The sequence below is a fragment of the Oryzias latipes genome, chromosome 6, assembly GCF_002234675.1.
Source record: "Oryzias latipes chromosome 6, ASM223467v1".
Classification (NCBI taxonomy): Eukaryota; Metazoa; Chordata; class Actinopteri; order Beloniformes; family Adrianichthyidae; genus Oryzias; species Oryzias latipes.
Genome location: NC_019864.2, coordinates 14,951,054 through 14,971,306, shown reverse-complemented (window position 1 = coordinate 14,971,306; position 20,253 = coordinate 14,951,054). Strand labels below are relative to the sequence as shown.

The 20,253-nt window shown below is 38.7% G+C and overlaps 3 protein-coding genes across 7 annotated transcripts; 2 read left to right on the top strand and 1 right to left on the bottom strand.

Moving 5' to 3' along the window:
• Window positions 1-1,046: 1,046 nt before the first annotated feature.
• Window positions 1,047-7,161, bottom strand: LOC101170426 (pyruvate kinase PKM). Its single transcript, XM_004069561.3, has 11 exons — window positions 7,034-7,161; window positions 6,198-6,376; window positions 5,983-6,074; window positions 4,804-4,935; window positions 4,533-4,719; window positions 4,180-4,450; window positions 3,953-4,103; window positions 3,715-3,867; window positions 2,702-2,868; window positions 1,430-1,611; window positions 1,047-1,310 (listed from the first exon to the last, which is right to left on the bottom strand). Exons 1-11 carry the CDS (start codon window positions 7,090-7,092, stop codon window positions 1,204-1,206), a joined length of 1,680 nt encoding a protein of 559 aa, XP_004069609.2. The 5' UTR covers window positions 7,093-7,161; the 3' UTR covers window positions 1,047-1,203.
• Window positions 7,162-8,291: 1,130 nt separating this feature from the next.
• Window positions 8,292-17,746, top strand: LOC101159010 (poly [ADP-ribose] polymerase 6-like). Of its 5 annotated transcripts, XM_020703938.2 has the most exons (23): window positions 8,293-8,833; window positions 9,062-9,117; window positions 9,303-9,392; window positions 9,870-9,967; window positions 10,074-10,134; window positions 11,594-11,684; window positions 12,155-12,221; window positions 12,311-12,460; window positions 12,544-12,685; window positions 13,320-13,451; window positions 14,616-14,711; window positions 14,822-14,914; window positions 14,995-15,120; window positions 15,199-15,264; window positions 15,372-15,439; window positions 15,537-15,585; window positions 16,336-16,448; window positions 16,544-16,616; window positions 16,702-16,771; window positions 16,881-16,960; window positions 17,051-17,114; window positions 17,193-17,277; window positions 17,372-17,746. In XM_020703938.2, the coding sequence occupies exons 2-23, from the start codon at window positions 9,115-9,117 to the stop codon at window positions 17,466-17,468; spliced, it is 1,914 nt and encodes a 637-aa protein (XP_020559597.1). In that variant the 5' UTR covers window positions 8,293-8,833; window positions 9,062-9,114; the 3' UTR covers window positions 17,469-17,746. The 5 variants fall into 5 exon arrangements, with proteins under 5 accessions (XP_020559598.1, XP_011474289.1, XP_011474290.1 ...); XM_020703939.2 differs by having other exon boundaries at window positions 8,292-9,117; window positions 9,873-9,967; XM_011475987.3 differs by having other exon boundaries at window positions 8,292-9,117; window positions 17,057-17,114.
• A 986-nt stretch (window positions 17,747-18,732) lies between these two features.
• On the top strand, window positions 18,733-19,780 carry LOC101158762 (ribonuclease P protein subunit p25-like protein). The gene has a single exon (XM_004069940.4). The coding sequence runs from the start codon at window positions 19,097-19,099 to the stop codon at window positions 19,661-19,663; it is 567 nt and encodes a 188-aa protein (XP_004069988.1). The 5' UTR covers window positions 18,733-19,096; the 3' UTR covers window positions 19,664-19,780.
• The last annotated feature ends 473 nt before the right edge of the window (window positions 19,781-20,253 follow it).

Genomic DNA, 20,253 nt, shown 5'->3' with positions numbered 1-20,253 from the left:
CGAGTCATGTCCTTACGATTCAGCCTCGCCTCACCAGCCATCCCTTCTGTTGACAACTTTTAGTTGTTTCTCTCTGACAACTGATGACTGCAGGGAATCTACAGTATTTTTTCATCTTTTAAACCCCCTTTGTCCCTTTCAGGATCACGGGGCTGCCGGAACCAATCCTCTCCACTTGTGTGCAAAGGCAGCCCTGGACAGGTCCCCACAAATCACACACTCATGCACACTCACATTTACACCTAGAGACAATTTAGAGTAACCAATTAACCTACGAGGCATGTTTTTGGACAGTGGGAGGAAGCCACACAGCACCTTGAAACTTGAACTGGGGCCTTCTTGCTGTGAGGCCAGGGCTCTAACCTCTGCGCCACCGTGCAGCCCGTTTACAGTAGAAAAAAAATCTACAGTATAAAATTCATGATTCATGGCTTTGCCAGTTATGGCAGCCACAAACACCACAGGTATTGACCATTATTGCGCTGAAAGTGTAAAAGAATTAACTCGGTCAACAGTGTTGATAATCACACCAAACACACTAATGCCCTCCCTCACTACATTCATGAACCTCCTTTGAAGTTTCTAGACATACAAAAATAAAATTGCAGCTCCTTCTGACCTTCTCTGTTTTTCTCCAACAACACACTTAAAGCAAATATTGCATGTATGGTGCCTTTCCTTGGCATGAAACCATACTGTTCGTCACAAATAATGACCTCTGACCTCACTCTGACTTCAACTTCTGTTTAATTGATCTGCACCTCGTAGTCTACTGCAGACTCTACTAATCTGTGCTTTCTGAAATTTCACTTATTTATCAAGCATTATAAGTATAACAGACAAGACTATGAGTCATTATAAAATATTGATGCTATTATTTTCTACTTCTGCAGGTATTTTGAATAAAATAACTTAAAAGTAATGCAGAAATCCCAAAATGCATAACAATTATGAGATGGTAATATTAACTTGTACAACACCAAGTTCATGCAGACATAAAAAATCCACACATCCAGTCTCATGTCAGATTAAATAGACAATTCTTAAATCCTGGTGATCTTTTTATTTATTTTTGTTCCAACTAAAAGTGAAACAAAAAAAACAAAACTCAAAATATTGAAGGAAATAATTCATTGACTGTCCAAAGTTAAGTGGAGAGCACTATGAACATGAACTAGTTCTACTAGTGTCTTTGGATGATGTTCAAGGCACCAGCACAACTCTCATGGTGTTGGTGTAACCAGAGCCGGGGCGCCAGCCGGTCACTACAATGGCAACATCCCCAGACTTGAAGAACTTGCGGTACTTGCCTGAAAAGATGAAATAAGTTATAGATAAATCTGAGATTAGACCACTCTCTCCTGCAGTCACTTACTATAATTATGACAATTTTCTAAACAAGAACAAAAATAATAAAAGTTCCACTCACCATATTCCATGGCAAAGTTGACGCGCATGTCGACATCCTCGGCCCAGACGTCATTGGCGTTCTTGGTGTAGAGCACCGGGTAAACGCCGCGGTACAGGTGAGCCTGGCGTGCGGTCTGACCGCAGCGTGTCACGGCGAGGATGGGGGCACGGGGCCTGTACCGTGACAGCATGTAAGCAGACCTGCAAAAAACAGGTGTAAAATCAATGTTTGTAGATTTAGGTGCCGATCAGTCCACACAAACCGGCATCAAGGAAGCCAAACCATCTGGTCATGATTGGCATTAAGTAAACGAGAAGACCGATGTTTTTGTAGTAATTTTGTAACAATTTGATGAAATCTGCAGTGGAGCTTCTTCTTAGATTAAAGTTAATCAATCTGCAAAGGTTTTGAATAAGAGGAGGGTAACAAACTATTTCAGTATATATGATTAAATTACAATATGAACTTCTCCACAATATGAATCAGTGCAGCTTACAGTGTTGTGTGTTAAATGTGAGGAACTCCCAAACAAGCTAAAATTAGCTTGTGTAATGTCAGAGTTCAGATCTAAGGAGGTGTCAAGAAGAGAACACATTGATAGCAGTCAATGCAGACACACTTAATACAAGCCAGCCAGAAGTTAGTACCATATTTTACCATATTATAAGACTCTACTTTTGTCACCAACTTTGGACCCTGCAGCTTATTCAATAATGCGGCTAATTTAAGCTTTTATTTAACGGCTGCCAGGAGCGCTCCGGCAGCCTCAGAGTGGAGACTGCCTGCATAATTCTACGTACAGCAACAAGCGTGATTGCTTTGACACACACTCAAGCAGCCAAACAGCATGGACCTAGCCTCAGTTCTTAGACACATCAGTCATGGTGCAATAAAAGAAACACCCATGATCAGCCGCATCCCACAATCCTTTGGTGCCATTAGACCCAACGTGCATGTGACCACCACTACAATATGACGCAGCTTTCATGTTAAAAGCAATCGTTAAAAGCAGTGTGAAAAAATCCACCATCACCAACGGGTTTGGAAGAGCCGGTCTGCTGCATGCCAGAAGTTTCCTTCGCTGTTGTGGAAGGAAACTTCTGGCGCACGCGCTGCGCCAAGGCGCGCGCGCCGCGTAGACCACGCATGGGTGCGTGCCGCGCGCTTATAAGTCACTGCTGCTCTCTTTTACTGGTATGTTTTTTAAACCAGCCCTCTAATTTCCACATTGCTGCCGTGTTACAGGCGGAAGGAGGGGAGAGCTGCTCTCGCGACGTGAACGTGCTTTACCTGCCGCTCTTGGTGAGAACGATGATGGCACTGGCGCAGCACTTGAAAGAAGCCTCGACGGCACCGATGGCGACGCTCTCCGTGGGGTCACGCGTCAGATGGGAGGTGCGGCGCAGCTCTTCAAACATCTGCCTGTGAAACATGGCCGCCTCGGCTTCACGAGCAATCTAAACGTACAAAAAACCCCACTTTTTTAAAAATATACCCCAGGACAACTTTAGGCTTCAGGCTGCACTGCTTCAACAAACATCTGTTTGTCCTTTAAAGAACAAATAAAAGTAAGTTTAGAGCAAAAGTCTTCATACCTGAAAGCACACAGACAAGAAGCTAAATAACAGCTGCAGCCATGATGTCCGGAACTGTTTCTGTGCACTGCAGACACTATTTGAACAATCACAGCACACAGTTACAGCACAATGCAATGACACAGCAGCATCCAGAAAGAAACCATCATACACAAGCTGTTAGTTCCACCCAGACTTATGTCAGTGACAGTCATTCTGTTCTGCATCACAAAAAATGGCAAAAATATTGGAATCTCTACAGGAATTAAACCTCTAAGAGCCTAAAAAGGCCCTTAACATGAAGAATTATGTTTAAAAGAAATCATGCACTCAAAACAAAAAATATTTTCTTTATAAAGATACTGACAATTACTGAATAAATTATCAAAAAATAACTCATCACTTTATAATTTATGCAGACAGCAACAATTCCACAACCAGAGGATTTAAAATACTAATATTTTAAAAAATAATACTAGTTTACTGTACAAAACCTAAGATGCTAAAGGGTAAAAAAAAATCATCAGAATGGATTAAGTTACAGTAAGCTCAAAAACTATTAAATTATTAATGTTGATGATTTGTGCAAGTTTTTGCAGGAATAGTATCAAACCAAACATAAAAGTTTCAAATATCAATTTGTCAAAAACATGCAGCAACTGCTCATTCTTGTGTTTTTCCAAATCCTGATCATGAGGCAACACAAATGTCGAACAGAAGCAGTCTTACCCTGTGCTGTGTGAGTACAGCTTCCAGAGGGTAGTCTCCCTTAGCAGTCTCCCCACTAAGCATGATGCAGTCGTTGCCGTCCAGGACAGCATTGGCGACATCGCTCGCCTCTGCCCGGGTCGGACGTGGCTTCTTGGTCATGCTTTCCAGCATCTTTTCGTAAATAAACAAAATAACCCGCTAAGTTTCATTTGTGCAAAGGAATTTGAATATACTCATCATTAAGCTTGTCTAATACCTGTGTGGCACAGATGATAGGCTTGCCAATTCTATTGCACTTGCCAGTCATCATTTTCTGGGCAATGAAGACCTTCTCTGTTGGGATTTCGATGCCCAAGTCTCCTCGGGCAACCATGATGCCATCGCTAGCCTCCAGGATCTCATCAAACCTAAAACGAAGATCAAAAAGAAAATGGTTTCATCTTTGAAAAAACTCCCTTTTACAGCCACATCTAAACCACCCACCTGCGCACGCCCTCGTGGTTCTCCAGCTTGCTGATGATTTTCACGTCCTTGCCTTTCTCACCCAGAACTTTCCTGACAGCTTGAACGTCAGCTGCTTTACGGATGAAAGATGCAAAGACCATGTCCACGCCTTGCTCCAGCCCAAACTGCAGGTCCTGAATGTCTTTTTCAGACAAAGCTGGCAGGTCCACAGCTGCTCCGGGTAGGTTAACACCCTTCTTGCTACCCAGAAGGCCGCCATTCTCAATCTCGCACATCAGGTAGTCGTTGCCTAAGAACATGCAAGATGAAAGGATTACATCCACAAGTAGCCTTAAAGAATAATTCACTCAACTTAAAAAAAAGGTGCTTACCAACTTCCTTAACCTTGAGGGAAATCAGACCATCATCGATGTAGACGTTGTTTCCAACCTGCAGCACCTTGGTAATGTTTTTGTAGTCGACCCACAGATAATTCTCATCGCAGTTGTCCTTGTATTTGTCATCAAGGGTAAGCTTAATGTTCTGACCCTTTTTGAGCTCCACCTCTGCGGTTCCACTCTGAACCACACCAGAAAACACTTTATCAGTTATTGTCTGCTTTGAAAAAACAAAGCTTCATCTGTTTTTGCGGTAAGAACTCACGCCCTTGATCAGACCGGTCCTGATTTCTGGTCCCTTGGTGTCCAGAGCAATGGCCACTGGTCTGTACTCAACAGTACCTGGACCAAAGCTCTCGGTTGCCTCGCGGACATTCTTGATGGTTTCAGCATGGTACTGTTGAGGGAATATGGATCACTGTATAAAAAAAATTAATCTAAACCTTACATTTTCAAAGCATGGACATTGCTTAAAACAAGTAATTATAGCCTGCTTTACTCAGAGACTCGCACTTTAAATGGTCACACCAAGAAAAAGAAATGACAGGTGGTCAGACAGTTCAACTAGGCTACAAAACTGTCAAGGTTGAAGCATAACTTCACACAATTTATCACATGACATGCCTTTTCCCAAAATAGTTGACATGGATGCCTGAGTTCAGCAGAATATTTGACATTTTTTCTCATGTAACATTACTGCCTTTACCAGAATGCCATTTATGGGCAGTGAATATTCTGTGCACAAATAAAGGCTGCCTGCAAAAAAAAAACAAAAAACTAAAAAAAAACTACAGTGAAAACTGTTGAATGTTGCTGTTCTTGGTCAACATTGTTCTCCCCCTTGTTGCTTCTCTTGACCTAATCTACCCCTGCTGTTGCTGTGAGTGTAGCTGCTATTTATAGCTGCACTGGCAATTGGCACACGGATGACAGGGAGGTCATTTGTTTGCTTCCTCTAAGAACACATTCAGTTTGCTGTGTCTTTTGCAAAACTATTGTACATTATTACCTTTAAGTCCCTTTATCACCGCTTTGATATTGCTAACAAGCTCCACTCACAATTCTAGTGATTTCAAAAGTCATGGCTTTAAAGGCTAAAGGTCGACAGTGAAAGGTCATCCAAAAAGGCTGATACAGTAGGCCTTTAATTTACAACACAGACCTGCAGGGTCTTAGATCTCATAACAGAAGCTACAGGAAAAATGTCAGAGTGGCAGTTCTGTCAAAGATTGACGGCTGAATCTTTTCTCCGATGGTCACACTTATGCTGCACTTTTCTGTGTCGATGTAGGTTGATTAGTGAGTTACAATATTTAAAATAAACTTGTTTATGATCCCCACAGGTGCTTTTATCACCAGTTGGTTAAAAAAGTTGCTGCCTCTGAATTTTCGGCAGATTTAAGGCGTTACAGCAGGCAAAGCAATCAGTCTCATTTTCACTCACTTCGTGGGTGCCATGAGAGAAGTTCATTCTTGCAATGTTCATCCCAGCTTTTATCATTTCCTTGGCCATGTCTACAGATCGGGATGCAGGCCCTGTGTTGAAATAGTGAGTAGGCAGAAACAGCCATCAGTGTTAAGCATGGTGTGCCAAAAGAACAGTTCAAGTAAGTATCAGGTTCTTTCTGGTATGGCATCAGAAAATCTGTAGACTCTGACCGATGGTGCAGACGATGCCAGTGTTGCGAGACACAGCGGGCTCAGAGTCGATGTCCAGTAGGCACATGTGCTCGATATAGGTATCGGCCATGGCAGCATGCAGCTGTTGAGTCTGCATAATGGAAGAAGCTGCATCTTTTGCCTTAGACATGACTGAATCCGTATCTGCAGGAAAAGTCCTTCACAAACAAACAGAAAAAGGAGAACTTGAAGCAATACTAAACTACACAATAAACTGGATTATGCGAAAATAGAAATAAATGCACTGATGTGACATTTACAGGGTGGAAGAAATGATTTGGCTCCAATAATAAAGAAAAGCATTAGTAGAACAGTCCCTAAAAGAAGAGTTTAGACACAAAAACAAACCAAAAAAAAAACCATTTGCTTTCACTGGAGCACATTCATAATCATCATGTGACCTATTTATGGATTACATTTAAGTCTGTCACAGTGCAGAATACTTCAACAACGTGAGAGCACAGTTGCAGAACTATGAGCGGATTTACTCAGAGATTTACTTTTTTATTGGACACAAGAGGGGCTTTTATTAAACAAATGAATGGCTTTATAAGAATTTAAAATTATGAGAAAGTTATACGTCTAAAGTGTTACTTGGTCAATAAAGTACTATTAAAGAAAAAAAGTTATAGAATTAAGAGACAAATGCTTTATGTGCTCACATTTTTAAGTCTGTTGTCTGAGTGTTGATTCAATGAAAAGTTATTGCAATAGAAGAAAAAGGACTAGAATAGCTTTATAATATAAAAAAACACAACATTTTTCTTGAGTTTAACATCAAATTAGATGTTAAAGAAGGTCTCTATTATACTTACCTAGCGTGAGAAGTTTGCAGGGACCGGGGCGCCTCCGGCTCTGACTGGGGTGGCCGCATTTATTCAAGAAGGGACTACTTTGTAGGGTGTGCTACGGCCGGTGGTGACACTTTAAAGCAGCGCTCAGTAATCGAGGCAAAGTAGCCGACAGGTGCTGTACAGAAAATAGCTAAGTTTGAAGAGTGTAAACAAATTTAGATCGAATATTCTTCACAAGTTTAACCACGGCCTGTTTTTCTTGAAGAGATAGAAAATAAATCGCATACATTCGTGATTTAAACAGACCTATGCTTGCCAGGCGAAACCAATAAGCATTTTTTATTTACCAAGTACCACCTTGTATTCAAACTGAGTTACCTTTATTTAAAAAGTGAACTATACTTTTTAGTCTAATAATTATTTAATAAGTTAAAGACGAGTTTTTAAGATCAAAATTGAAGCAACAGGTCACAACAGTGGTCTTGTGTTTGTCAGTATTTTCAACACATTTAAGTTTTTCCTTAGGTTTATTTCATCTAATACGTCACAAATCCATACTTTGTGTCTTCACATAGTAACAAACATCCTAGTCATAAGAGGAGTTGGAGTAAGGGGAAAAGAGAACATGAATACTGTTTAGAGTTGTTTTTTTTAAGCGGTAAAACTATTTTTAAAATCCCCAGTTTCTTCTGGAGTTTTGAACAGAAATGTTGATGCAAAGAATGGTCTGAGGTTGAGTTTAGTTTCTCATCTGCAGCTCCCTCCTGTGGTGAACTGGAAGAACAATAGCGTGCAGTCTGTAGTAAACTCAGGAGTTTAAGTCTTTTTTTTTATAGAATACAATACAAAGATACAATACAAAAATACACAATTTATAACAATACAATATAAGAATAGGAGTTAACATCATGAGCTGAATTCCTGAATGAACTTCACGATCTGCAACTTATCGCCCAATTTAGTAAGCCTGTAAATCGGGTTAAAAAACCTTTTAAAACAGACGACAGAACTAAACCCTCTATAAGACAAGGCAGGTTGCAGGTTGATTAATGAATAATGGTTAAATGAAAAACCACTTTTGAGGTTGATCAAGTTTGAGGTATACTGACTAAACTGAGACATACCTGCCAATACATTTTTACTATCTTCCATTGTGTTTACATTGACAGTGTGAGGCAGGATTGTTAATATCCTGGCTCTCCTCGGAGATGAGTGGGTGTTTTTGCTAAGTGGATTACGTTTCCACATGCTCTGTTTGAGAGGAGCCCTGCACAGATGCATTTAGATCAAGATGTATCTAATCTGAGCTGACTGAAGAGCAGCAGGCGTCTGCTAGCAAGGCTAACTGATGATTAAGGTCAGTCTGTGACTGCACAGACAAGGGGACTAATAGACGACAAACATCGCCATCCTTCAGATCCGCTGTCAAGGATGTCTTTTAACAGTTTCTTGCTTTGAATTTTCAGAAGTTTGCTTTTTTGTGACGATGATCGCAAGGTTTGACCCCTGGGTCAAAACTGGGATCATGATTAGAGAATATGCCATCAAGCTTTGGAGCACGGCAGCCTCTGGTCTCATCTTCACCTCTCTCTGGACCAGACTTAGCTGACGCCCCCTCGTAAAAACATGCTGTGAGTCACATGACCTATAAGTCAGGCTGAAGGTGTGGAAACTTCGCTGTTCAAATCAGAAACGGAGAAAACAAAGGCAGACACCAGAGCAGCTACACAGGAATACCTTTTGGGTTCTGTTTTTTCTTAAAGAATTTTGACTTCAAATTTAGCTAAAATATAAGGAAACAGTTTTTTCTCCCCCACATTGGTAAGTTACTTCTTTTTTTACTCTCAGAAATAATCAAACTTAAATTCTAATGTTGAAATTCAAACATTTTACTGGTTTGTTTCATTGAATGACATCCCTGGATGTACAGTAAGGAACAGTGGCAAATAAAACAAATTTTACAAATCTGGAGAAATGGGGATGTATCTCTGTTTATGCAAATTGTGGAGGCAGCATCTCATAAAGTGGCATCTATTTCTTTTGCAACAGTCAACTAGCGCAAACACTGGTTATTCCTGAAGTGGAGACACACATTTGAACTTATGGTGAGATACCAATTCCAATCTATATGGTTTAAAATCAATGCTTGAATATATACATCAGGTTTATTTAAGAATGCAAGTTTTTTTGCTCAGTGAATTTTATTTTTTAAAACAAAACAAAAGAGGAGGCTATTATTGGAAAAAAAATGATTTTCTGGGATTTATTGTTTTTCCTTTTGACTCCACAGGATGCTAATTGTGAGCAGTGGACAGACGGCTACACCGATGAAGGAAGTAATGATGACAGCGACTCAGATGAGATTCTGTGTGAAATTCAAGTAAATTACATTTTCGTATTTTTAAATGTTCCTAAATAGTTTGTATTGAATAATTATTTGAGATTTTCTGCACAAACCATTTTAAAAAATATTGGACTTGGCAACTAGAAAAGATTGCAAAATTTAAATCAAAATTTAAAAGTATTGTCCTTTTATCATCCTGAATCACTTTTACACTATTTTGCATTTTATATTCAGATTTATTTGTGCTGAACAAAAAAAAAAATTCTCAAGTTAAAAAATGATTAGGGTTTGCAAAATATATGTCACATTTTTCCATAATAGGAAATGTTTTGCAGCAATTCTTTAATGTCCAGGATTTCAAAATGCACTGTCCTCAGAAAGCATTAGTCATTTATTCAACAAGCAAGATTCAAATACTTTCCTTTCCAGCCTCTTCTACAGCTACCACCCCACAACTTCAGGAGCTGAGCTGCTATATAGACGTTAAGTGTATTAGTGTTTTTTCTTTCTCAGCAGCGGAGCTGTGCCACTGACCTGAATCGACACCCCCAGCTGGACAAAGACCTCAGAGACGTCACTACTCTGTACTCAGACACTGCAGTTGCTGTCAGGTAAACTTTTAATTATATATATTTTTTTAATTAGTTCTCTGTAAATAAGGGGATGCGTGTGCTGATCCTCTGCGTCATTCTTCCTTTGCATGCTTCTTTCTTTTAGGGAACATGAGTTGATTGATGGCGTTGACGTTGACTTGAAAATTAAAGCCAGCTGTTTGACTGTAAGTTAAGTTCCTCCCAAATTCTTGAAGTAGAGGGAATGTACTGGATTGTCTATTTTTCTGTCTTTTATAAAGAATGTGCACAGATCAGAAAATATCTTAAATCCTTCTGTTCTTCCATTGATTTTATTTTGTTCTTTTAGTAATTTTTTTATTTAGAAAAGAAAATTGTTAAAAAATATTATACCATACCATAGGTGATTTATAAAAATCTCGGTCTAACCTCTGAAAACCTTTAGGAGTTTCCTGAAAACTGTTGACTGCAGGGGGCGGCTAGTATTATCTGTTGCTGAATTAAGGCTGGTAAATTAGGCTTCTTTTATTCACATTAGGAGGAAAATAAAATAGGTAATATTAACAACTATTGTTGCCGAAAACATGGATATTTTACATCCATGAAACTGCTCGACTAAACAAATGATGGGTATCAAAATGAGATTTTAAAACTGCTGAAAAAAATCAACAAAATAAATAAATATTTGTAAAATACATTTAGATGTTTAAGTCCTAAATATGAATCAAAGAGAAGGTTATAGATTGTAATGTGTTGTACGTAGTGATATTTTAAAGTCATATCCCTGTTCCTGGTGCTCATGTTGGATGTGATCTTCAACCTGAGGTCAGACGTTCTTGCTATATTCCGCTCTGGCTTGATACCAATCTTGGAATATGAACATGATAATGTCTCCTCTGTAATGTTTTGTTCTGGCTCCACCCTTTCTGTAGCAGTTGTGTTGCATCTCTTTATTCTCTTGCTGGGAGTTGCTTCTTGCAGATTTTTGGACACAAAACTTCCAGTTGTCTCTATGTTGCTCTGGGTCAGGGGTCTGCAACCTTTAACGCTACAAGAGGCACAAAGCTCCACTTTCTTGTTTAGAAAAACGCTGTTTACTATGTTTCTGTGCTAATTAAGTCGTTCATTTAAAAATTGTGGCTTTTCAAATATTTACAATGATTAAAGTATAACTGTTATTTTTCTATATGTGACTATTTTGATTTATTTAAATTTTGACAAGTTCCTTTCAAAATAAAATACACCCCGTCTCAAACAAGACCCTCCTGCTGCAGCAAATGTACTTTTTATTTAAAATGCAAGAAAGTCAAATCAAACATAGCAATTTCTACCATTATGATTTTGCTGCCTCACAATCCCTTAAACACACAGTAATGTACCGTGACACACTGGTTGAAAAACACTGCTTGACTCTCTTAAGTCTCATTTTGCTCACATCTAAAAATGGACCCTAACTGGGATTTGAACTTGGGTCATCCAGGTGAATGAGGCAGGACTTTCTACATAAAATCTCATCTTCACCTCGATCAGCAACAACACACCTGAAAATTAAATCAATGGTTTATGAGACTGAAAGCTTCACCTTTCTCACAGACATTAAGGGGCATGTTCCAATGAGTATAAACTCTGTATTTTGAAATATAAGGACTGTTTTTGTTTTTGCAGGAGCAAGTGGCCACTGCTTGGGCAATCAGTCCATCAGAACCAGTCGTGGTCCGACTGCATTTCTCTTTGTCTCAGTACCTCGATGGACCTGGTGAGCACTGGAAACCTTTCTAGAAGCAGCACTTTCCTCTAGGACAGAGTTAAGGATTTAATTAATTAAATCACAATTGAAAAGGATAAGTGTTGTCCTAGAAAACACAATAAAAATATTTCGGATTTAGTTCTCTTTTAAAACAATTAATTGTATTTTCTGGTGAGGAAAAAGCTTGCAGTATTTTTTTAATGTTAGAATTCAGGATTTTGTTAATAAAAATGTAACTTTTAGTCAATATAAACATGTAATTTTGTGAAAGCAGTTTAGAAAACCTTTTAAAACAGATTTTAGAAAAAACATTTGACCAATGAATCCATTGTTGATCAAATCATGTTGGAGAATGAAAATCAAATTAATGTGGTCCAACAATATCTACTTTCTATGAACCATAAGTAGGATTTAGTTTAATTATAAAAATATGACCCCTAGTGTAACATGTATTTGATGAATGGAATCTCTCATCACAGCACCTTCAGTTGAGGTCTTTCAGCCATCAAACGCAGGCCATTTCAGTGTAGGACGACAGCTGCAGAAGTGAGTGTCGTACATTTTTTCTAAGATCCACATCTTTGCCCTAAACTCTGAGATTGCACTGAAACACACCTGGCATTTCTGTTTCTTAGCATTCTCACCATCTTCATAAATCAGGAGTGGAAACACCTGAGAAATGACAACATAGTAGCCTGGCAGAAATGCAGACACAGCTGGTTCAGACCGAGTGGGACCATGAAGAAGTTCCGTGCCAGACTCAGCATATGGCTGCCACTTTCAAAGTATGAGGAAGTATGTGGAAGCTGCTGCATTTCATGTGACTCTGCCAGTGCCCTATTTTCAATTATTTGTCATCTGCGAACAGGTCAAGTAAGACTGAGGATCCGACTGTAAAAGGAAGGATGAATTTAACATCAGTGAAACGACACCGTCTCATGAGCCACTCAACCTCATACACCATCAAGAATCCATCTGGAGAGCTGTTCACATACACTCCCAGTGGAAAGGTGAGACCACCCCACTTCCACATATCTCAAATATTTGCACTTCTGTAAAAGCAACACAATTACACCCAGGAAAAGGAGTCTTTATTTGCTTTATTTCCTCGTTACACTGATATGTTTGTTTGTTTTTTTAGCCTTTTTATTTTTTTCAAAAGCAGGTGTAGCACTGAATTCTACTGGGTCAACTAACAAAAAATAAACCTGGATCAGAACAGAACTCATTGGTCAATAGAGGAGATGTTTGTAGCACACTCCAGACCTTAATCTAATGAAAAATCTGTGCAGAAAGTTAATAACCAGACAAATACAGGGATGCTCCATCTTCTGATCTGTTTTTAAATTGTTCCCAGGGCTCTTATAATTATGATTATGCCATTTTAAGCTAAAGTTAAAAAAGCAAACTTCTTTCATCTACTCATAATCACAATAATTTGAACTAAAAAATACAATTTTAAGCTTAATTTTCTTTATACATGTCCTCCATCAAGAGAAAAATTCTACAAAAATCTGTTTGAGTCATTTCTCTGCAAATGTGTTACGTTTGTAAAACGATTGCAACGCTCTGTCAAGACTCATTTTTTAAGAGAAAAGTTTTGGTTTCTTTTTTTAAAATAAAATCAATATACCTCTTCTTCAGAGGGTGATGGTCTCAGCTGTGAAATCATCGGCACACCTGAGCACCAAACAGCTGGTGGAGCTGCTCTTCACCTCTCAGGCCATTGGCCCCAGCAAGAGCAATCCACCTCTGCAGCATGGCTTTTTGGTACAGGTAAGCTTATTTCCTCCTTCCTGATTAGGCTCTTGAGATAAATGTCCAGCTGCTATAATCTACAATGATCCTTCTGTTTGTGGGAAGTCATTTATCCAACTGAGACAGGAAGAGCCTGTTTTCTTATTGACTATTTTCCAGAACATTTCAATTTCTTTTGAAAGTTTCTGATGATATATGTTTGCTGGTCCTGCTTTGATTTGATTTTCAAACGTGTTTTTTATCAATCTATTTTTTAAATTATTATCTTAAAATTAATGAGATCCTTTCTTTCACTACAAAAAATTCCTAAAAGGAATATATGGACTTCAGCACTTTATTTTCCTTTCAGTTTGTCATTCTGATATTTGATTCTGCGTGTCCCCATCCGTGTTTGTTATTTGCAGTTTTCTGTAAAATGTCGTCAATACCTCTGTCTTCTACCTTTTCCTTGGAAACTTGCTGTTGAGTTTTCATCTACATTTACTAACCAATATATTCTCTGATGAGATTATAATTTTTATAAAGGAGTTATTTCAAATAAAAAAAACATTTTTATTACAAATTTATGAAGGATGTTTATTTTTCCATTTGTGTGGGATTTAAAAAAATGAATTGATTAGATTGAGGAGTTTTTTGATGATTAACTAAGAGTGAATGAGGGGAGATTAGATTGAATGACATGAGAAGGAAGAAAAAGAGATGTGATGGGGCAAAACGATTTGGGTTTAGACAATTTCAAATTGGATAAAATAAAATAAGATTGAAGGATATACGAAGATATTCGATTAAATGAGATGTGATTCAAAGAGATGGAGCAAAATGGGATGAGATTATTAGAAATGAGATAAAATTAGAATCAGATAAGAGGTAAATTCACAAAATGAGATAAGTTTAAATAAAATGAGCATTGATTGGAAGAAATATGTAGAGATAGTATTGAGATGGGAGAAGCTGAGATAACAGAAGACAAAATTAGATTGAATCATATTAGATGAGATGAGATCAGCACTTTTTAAAATGCCTACCTGACAGACAGAAACAAGTGTGCAAAATTTTACGAAATTACAAAAATAAAAACCAGGCATTCAAAGAAATCATAGAAACAAAATCTGCACTTCTGAGCAAAATGGAAATAATTGATGTAAACATAAAGCTAAACAGCACATGTTGTTTTTTGTACAGATTATGAGATATGCTGAGCAGAGAATCCCCACTCTGAATGAGTACTGTGTTATTTGTGATGAGCGGCATGTCTTTCAGAACGGCCCCATGCTAAAGGTGGGAACTTTCACGCTGTCTCCTTCTTCTGCTAATTTACCAGCAGAAGAAAATACAAACCCATCCAGTTGTCCTGACTACCTTTTGAAATATTCTGCTTGCGTTTGCAGCCAGCTGTTTGCAGCAGGGAGCTGTGTGTGTTTTCCTTCTACATGCTCGGCGTCATGTCCGGAGCAACAGATGAAGTTGCAACCGGTGCGGAGGTCAGAAACTCTTTGATCCATTGTGTTTTAGATGACAGAGTACATGAGGGTCAGGCCTTCAGGAATCCCTGCTCTTACAGGTGATTGATCTTTTAGTAGCCATGTGCAGAGCGGCCCTTCAGTCATCCCGCAAGAGCATCATCTTTCAACCGTACCCCTCTGTTGTTGACCCAAACAACCCCAAAACTCTGGCCTTCAGTCCAAAGGTATCAGCAGGAGGAGGTCCTTTTCCTCATTTAAAGACATCCCATCTTGTCACTGAGGAGAATGTTTATATCTTACAGAGAAAAAGTTATGACAGACTGCAGAGAGCTTTGGATGGTATCCTGTTAATCAGGACTATGGCACAGGTGACTGCTTTTTTTTATATACATTTGATAAGTCTGGTTACATTTAGGCCAGTTTTTCCTCTGCTCTAATTAAACCAGATGATGCAATCATTATCAATCTCCTTCAGGGTTCATATTCAGAAACAAAGAAGCAAATGGACAAGATAGACCCTCTGGCTCATCCTTTGCTACAATGGTGGGAGGAGAAATTTTTATTTCTTGTGTTGACTGTCGTCATTATCTGAGTACATTTTGATCAATGCTTACATTTCTTTTTAAATATTGCATGACAGGATTTTAGCCAGCAACAGGTCTCACATTGTAAAGCTTCCACTGAACAAGGTATGTTGAAGCAGTCAGAAAATGGAATTTGGATTTTATGATCATTTTATACCTTGTCGAGAAATATCTTATAAATCTCTCTACCAAATAAAAAGCAAAAAGTCATAGCTTTTTGGCAAAGGATAATGACAGCAGTGTCCAATCTCAGTCCTTGAAGGCTTGTGACTTTTATGTTTTTTAAAGATTTTTACCCAGCGACTGAGTCAAAAGTATTTCATAAATATAAAGCAGAAAGGGCAGGGAGAGTTGTTCACCTCTCAGCACATTCCTTCAGGGGTCACCTCAGCGAATCAGCTTTCATTCGCAGAAGGGGTTTGGCAGAGATTTTAACGCCGGATGCCCTTCCTAACACAACCTTGTATTTTGGCTTGGGCCCCCTTTGTGCCTCCTGAGTTATGCAGTAGCATGTAGGGTCTTCCCCAAGGACCCTCACTGGATGAGGCTCATCGCGCCGCTTGGGAATCAAACCCTGGTTTCGTGTGCGCCAATCCTACACACTGAGCCATCCAGCCGCTACTGATTAAAAAAGATTTAATTAATAAAAAACTAAAAAGGCAGGGGGAAGAGAGATGATAAGGAATCCAAGTGACAGCTCTGTGAGACTTGGATTGGGCATTTCTGACATGGGAATTCTGAAGTGTTTGAATCCCCTGGTAGATCTAAAAAAAATGCAGATTCTAATAAAGTAATCAGACCGGACAACCCTCGACTCCCTAATGCACTGCTCAGAATCTGTTTTTTTCTCAACAGCAACTGAAGTTCATGCACACCCCCCATCAGTTTCTGCTGATCAGCAGCCCTCCATCCAAAGAGGCTCGCTTTCAAACTGCCAGGAAACTTTACGGAAGCACCTTTGCTTTTCAGTAAATAAAAGCACAGTTTGATTTAATACAACATATCCTGTTTTGATCCATGATGTCAATTTTGAAACAGTTGTTCTATTTAATTTTTTTTCCAGTGGGTCCCACATTGAAAACTGGCACTCCATTTTGAGAAAGGGATTAGTTAACGCTTCTTATACAAAATTTCAGGTAAATAACAAAGAAAGAAATCCCTTTTTTACATACAGAAAAGTGTTAAAAGCATCACTGAAACTGGTGTTCTTCTTCTTTTAAGCTTCATGGAGCTGCATATGGGAGAGGCATCTATTTGAGTCCAATTTCAAGCATTTCCTTTGGATATTCTGGTGAAAATAGAATTTTCTCTGAAATTCTAATTCCGTCTGGATTTCACAATTCCAAATCTTCATTACTTTTTGACCCATATTTCCTAACATATCCCCTTTCTCTGTGTAGACATGGGTAAAGGTCAACACCAAATGCAAACTAAAACAGAACTTTTAAAGAAATACAATGGAATCAACAAATTTAAGCAGGTGGGATCATCAGTCTCTTGACAAGCTTCTTTTCAATGTAAGATATGCAAGATTTCTTGTATGTTTCTGGAATCTCATCCATTTTTTTAGGAGCAGCTGGGACAAACCAGGTTTCTGCAAAGCCGTAACCTAAACTGTGTTGCACTGTGTGAAGGTGATTTTCTGCCAGTGAAGAGTCATAGAATTTAAAAGAAAAAAATGTAAGCCTCAAAAGCAGTTATTGTCTCCACAGTAATAACTTCAAAAGATCTTCAGAAGCACGGAAACATCTGGGTTTGTCCGGTGTCCGACCACGTCTGCACGCGCTTCCTCTTTGTGTAGGTAAAACTGCTGGCTGCATCCTCCTGTCCGTCTCTGAGATTAATTTGCAAGGATTTGCTAGATTTAATTCAATGTTTTCATCTGGAACAGGTATGAAAATGGCCAGGTGGGGGACATGCACATCAACACCCAAGAAGCACAAATCCAGAAAGAAATTTTACAAGTATTTGATTCAAAGCCACGCTGAGAAAACCACTCACACACGAATGTATCTGCGCTAACCTTTTTTTTTAACCTAAGTATAAAACTTCAAATGAACAAAATGTATCCGTGAAATTTCTTAGCTATTCAAGTTACGTTTATGACAGGATTCTGGCCTTCATGGCTTTTGATCTAAAATTATTTTATTTACTTTCATTTCAAGCAAAACATTTTCTTGGTTAATATTTAGAGTGTAGTTGCCCTAAAGAACAGAATTCTGCAAAAACAAAAAACTACTTTGTAAATGTTTGACGTTTTTAAATAAATTTTAAATAAATTTTAAATAAATTTTTTTATGTTTGTCAGTTGTCTTCAAATTTCTTCTTTTTACTTTTCTTTCAGTGTAAATTTAATTTAACTCTAAAAAAGATCTCAATGTGTTACCCATAACAAAAAAATATACCTAACCGGCTTATTGTTAATGTAATAGCTGTGTTTAACCACAACGTGGCAATGTTTCAAATTAGTATTTCCTCAGTACTCTAGCATAGCAACAGTTCTAGTGCTGAAGTTGTTCTCCTTTTGTGTGGGCTTGCAGTGTGTGTGTGTTGACCTAACACATTTACCTCCTATGGATGCTTTAAACGTGTCACTGAAGTCATTCACAAAGACACATGCATAATCTTTAGCTAACAAACTATCCTGAGAAGCAAACAACATCCATCATATAGAAACATACATTTATGTTAAGGTACATTTAGAAAGTAACTATTTTCCCCCTGAACAATACAACCAAGAACCCTACATTTGTGCTTTTACTGCTTGAGCCTTAATCACATGTGGTGCATGCCATCCTTTGAGGCAGAAACACATCATTATAACAGTAAACTGATTCCATATGAGCCCTGCAGCTGCCTCTTTTCTGTCCAGCTCTGAAGCATTCCCACTGGGACATAGACCTTTGTAGTATTGTTGATAAATTTCCTTTTGCGACACAAGGAGACTCTACATTTGCGTAGATTTGGTCAAATTGACTCATGTCAAAAGTGAATGTCTGCAAACACCTTCATCGAAGAGACCAAGAGGTCATGGAGCAGTCTGGGTCACCCCAGAAATTAAAGGGGAGAAAACTGGAGCTGCCGTTGTAACCTAAAGGCAAACCATCTTTTGCACCATATGGCCCTCTGCTCTGATAATAGAGTTGAAGAAAGATCCTTTCTAAACTATCTATTATAAGTAATATCTGTGCATCTTTATTCTAGGTTTGGCTGTAATTTGCTTTGCAAAACCGCAAATGAAGAAAGTTCGAATGCAGAACTCAGGAAAGGTTTTTTTAAAGTACCAAAATGATTGTGTGTGCCTTTAAGAGAATTGTGCCACTGAGCCTCATATGAGTCTGTTGGCATCAGCTGTCCTCAGTCCCGACTACTGGAACAAGGACATTGTTTTGTTTTGTTTTCCACCAGTGGAGAAATACATTTCTTTCTCATTATATTGACCATCATCTCAGAGCACAGAAAAGAAAATGGAAATACAGCCTGGACAAAAACTGAAAGGCAATCAGGATAAGTGGCAAGTTTTTATTTTAAAATGAGTTTTCCCTTTTTTTGGTAAAAAATTAATATTCTTATGTTGTAGAGACTTTACAAAGAATTGCATGAAGTGCAGAGCATAATGGAAGATCTGTTCGTTTCTTTTCCGATAACATCTCTCCAACCAAGCAGTAGCAACCTCAGGAAAGTCCTCCTCACAGAGAGCAACAATTCCCATCCCATTCCGGGCCTTGCACCCAACACGCTACATATGCGTGTCAAAGAGGGGAGCAAGATCCACAGTATAGTGCGTATTGCAACAGCTCGCATCAACGACGGGATAAGACAGGTGGTGTTCACTGGCTCAGGCAGAGGAATCACAAAAACAATCACCTGCGTGGAAATCCTGAAACGCAACATGGTGGGGCTGCATCAGCTGTGCAAAGTTTACTACAAGCGAACGAACCAAAACTGGGAGAATCCACAATGGGAAGCGTCAGCTCCAGTGGTGGAGAAAAGTGTTCCTGCTATCTGCATCCTGCTCTCTATAGATCCTTTGGATCCACAGGAGCCCGGCTATCAACCCCCACAAGCCCCGGGTGTTCCCCCTCAAAGTCCCGGTGGTCTGCTCAGCGTGCCTGCCAGTCCTTCTCCAAAGCACACAGCCAAGAGACTCTGTTTGGATGGCCAGATTGAAAGTCATCTCTAAGCTTCCAAATAAAAATCTAACTTTCAACATATTAGGAACTATTTTTGTATTTTTTCACTGGCAGGCATTTTTTCTTCCTGTTTTAAATAAATGTAAGTGCCTTGCTTTGTTCAAAGATTACAGACTTTTTCCTCTGTTTCAAAAGTTCTCAGCAGTTTCACTGGATTCAGTGATGACTGGCAAATAGATTTGGCTGATTTGAGGTGGTGGGTGATGTGCAACCATGTCAGCATGAGTTTTGGCATAAACTAAATTAAGAAAAAGTTTTCTGAATGGTAATGCTGAATGGTAACACATAATTGTGAACCTATTGGCACAAACTGTTGTAGAGTCACATATTGATCTGCTACAGTTTGCACACAAAAAGACACAGCTACAGTTTGCAAAGCAGAAGTTTTAAAATCACAAAAATACCAGTTTATCTCTGTCATTACTGTCAAAAAAAAGTATTTTCACCATCTTGTTATCCATTCTTTATTTGACTTTTTATTTTCTAAATTGTGTCACTTTTACTCAGAGGTGTGTGTGTTCCTCTATTTATTTCTCTTCTTTATCTATTCATCCCCAAAACAAATATAACCTCTTGAAGG

What these genes read in the sequence shown, in the direction of transcription:
- LOC101170426 (XM_004069561.3), bottom strand. Translation starts at nt 7,092, where the DNA reads ATGCGGCCACCCCAGTCAGAGCCGGAGGCGCCCCGGTCCCTGCAAACT. An exon ending in CTGCAAACTTCTCACGCTAG is followed by an intron (nt 6,377 to 7,033) that starts GTAAGTATAATA and finishes TTGTTTGTGAAG; the next exon opens with GACTTTTCCTGCAGATACGG. An exon ending in GGACCGGTCTGATCAAGGGC is followed by an intron (nt 4,720 to 4,803) that starts GTGAGTTCTTAC and finishes GGTGTGGTTCAG; the next exon opens with AGTGGAACCGCAGAGGTGGA.
- LOC101159010 (XM_020703938.2), top strand. An exon ending in TCAGTACCTCGATGGACCTG is followed by an intron (nt 11,685 to 12,154) that starts GTGAGCACTGGA and finishes CTCTCATCACAG; the next exon opens with CACCTTCAGTTGAGGTCTTT. An exon ending in TAATCAGGACTATGGCACAG is followed by an intron (nt 15,265 to 15,371) that starts GTGACTGCTTTT and finishes AATCTCCTTCAG; the next exon opens with GGTTCATATTCAGAAACAAA.
- LOC101158762 (XM_004069940.4), top strand. Translation starts at nt 19,097, where the DNA reads ATGGAAGATCTGTTCGTTTCTTTTCCGATAACATCTCTCCAACCAAGC.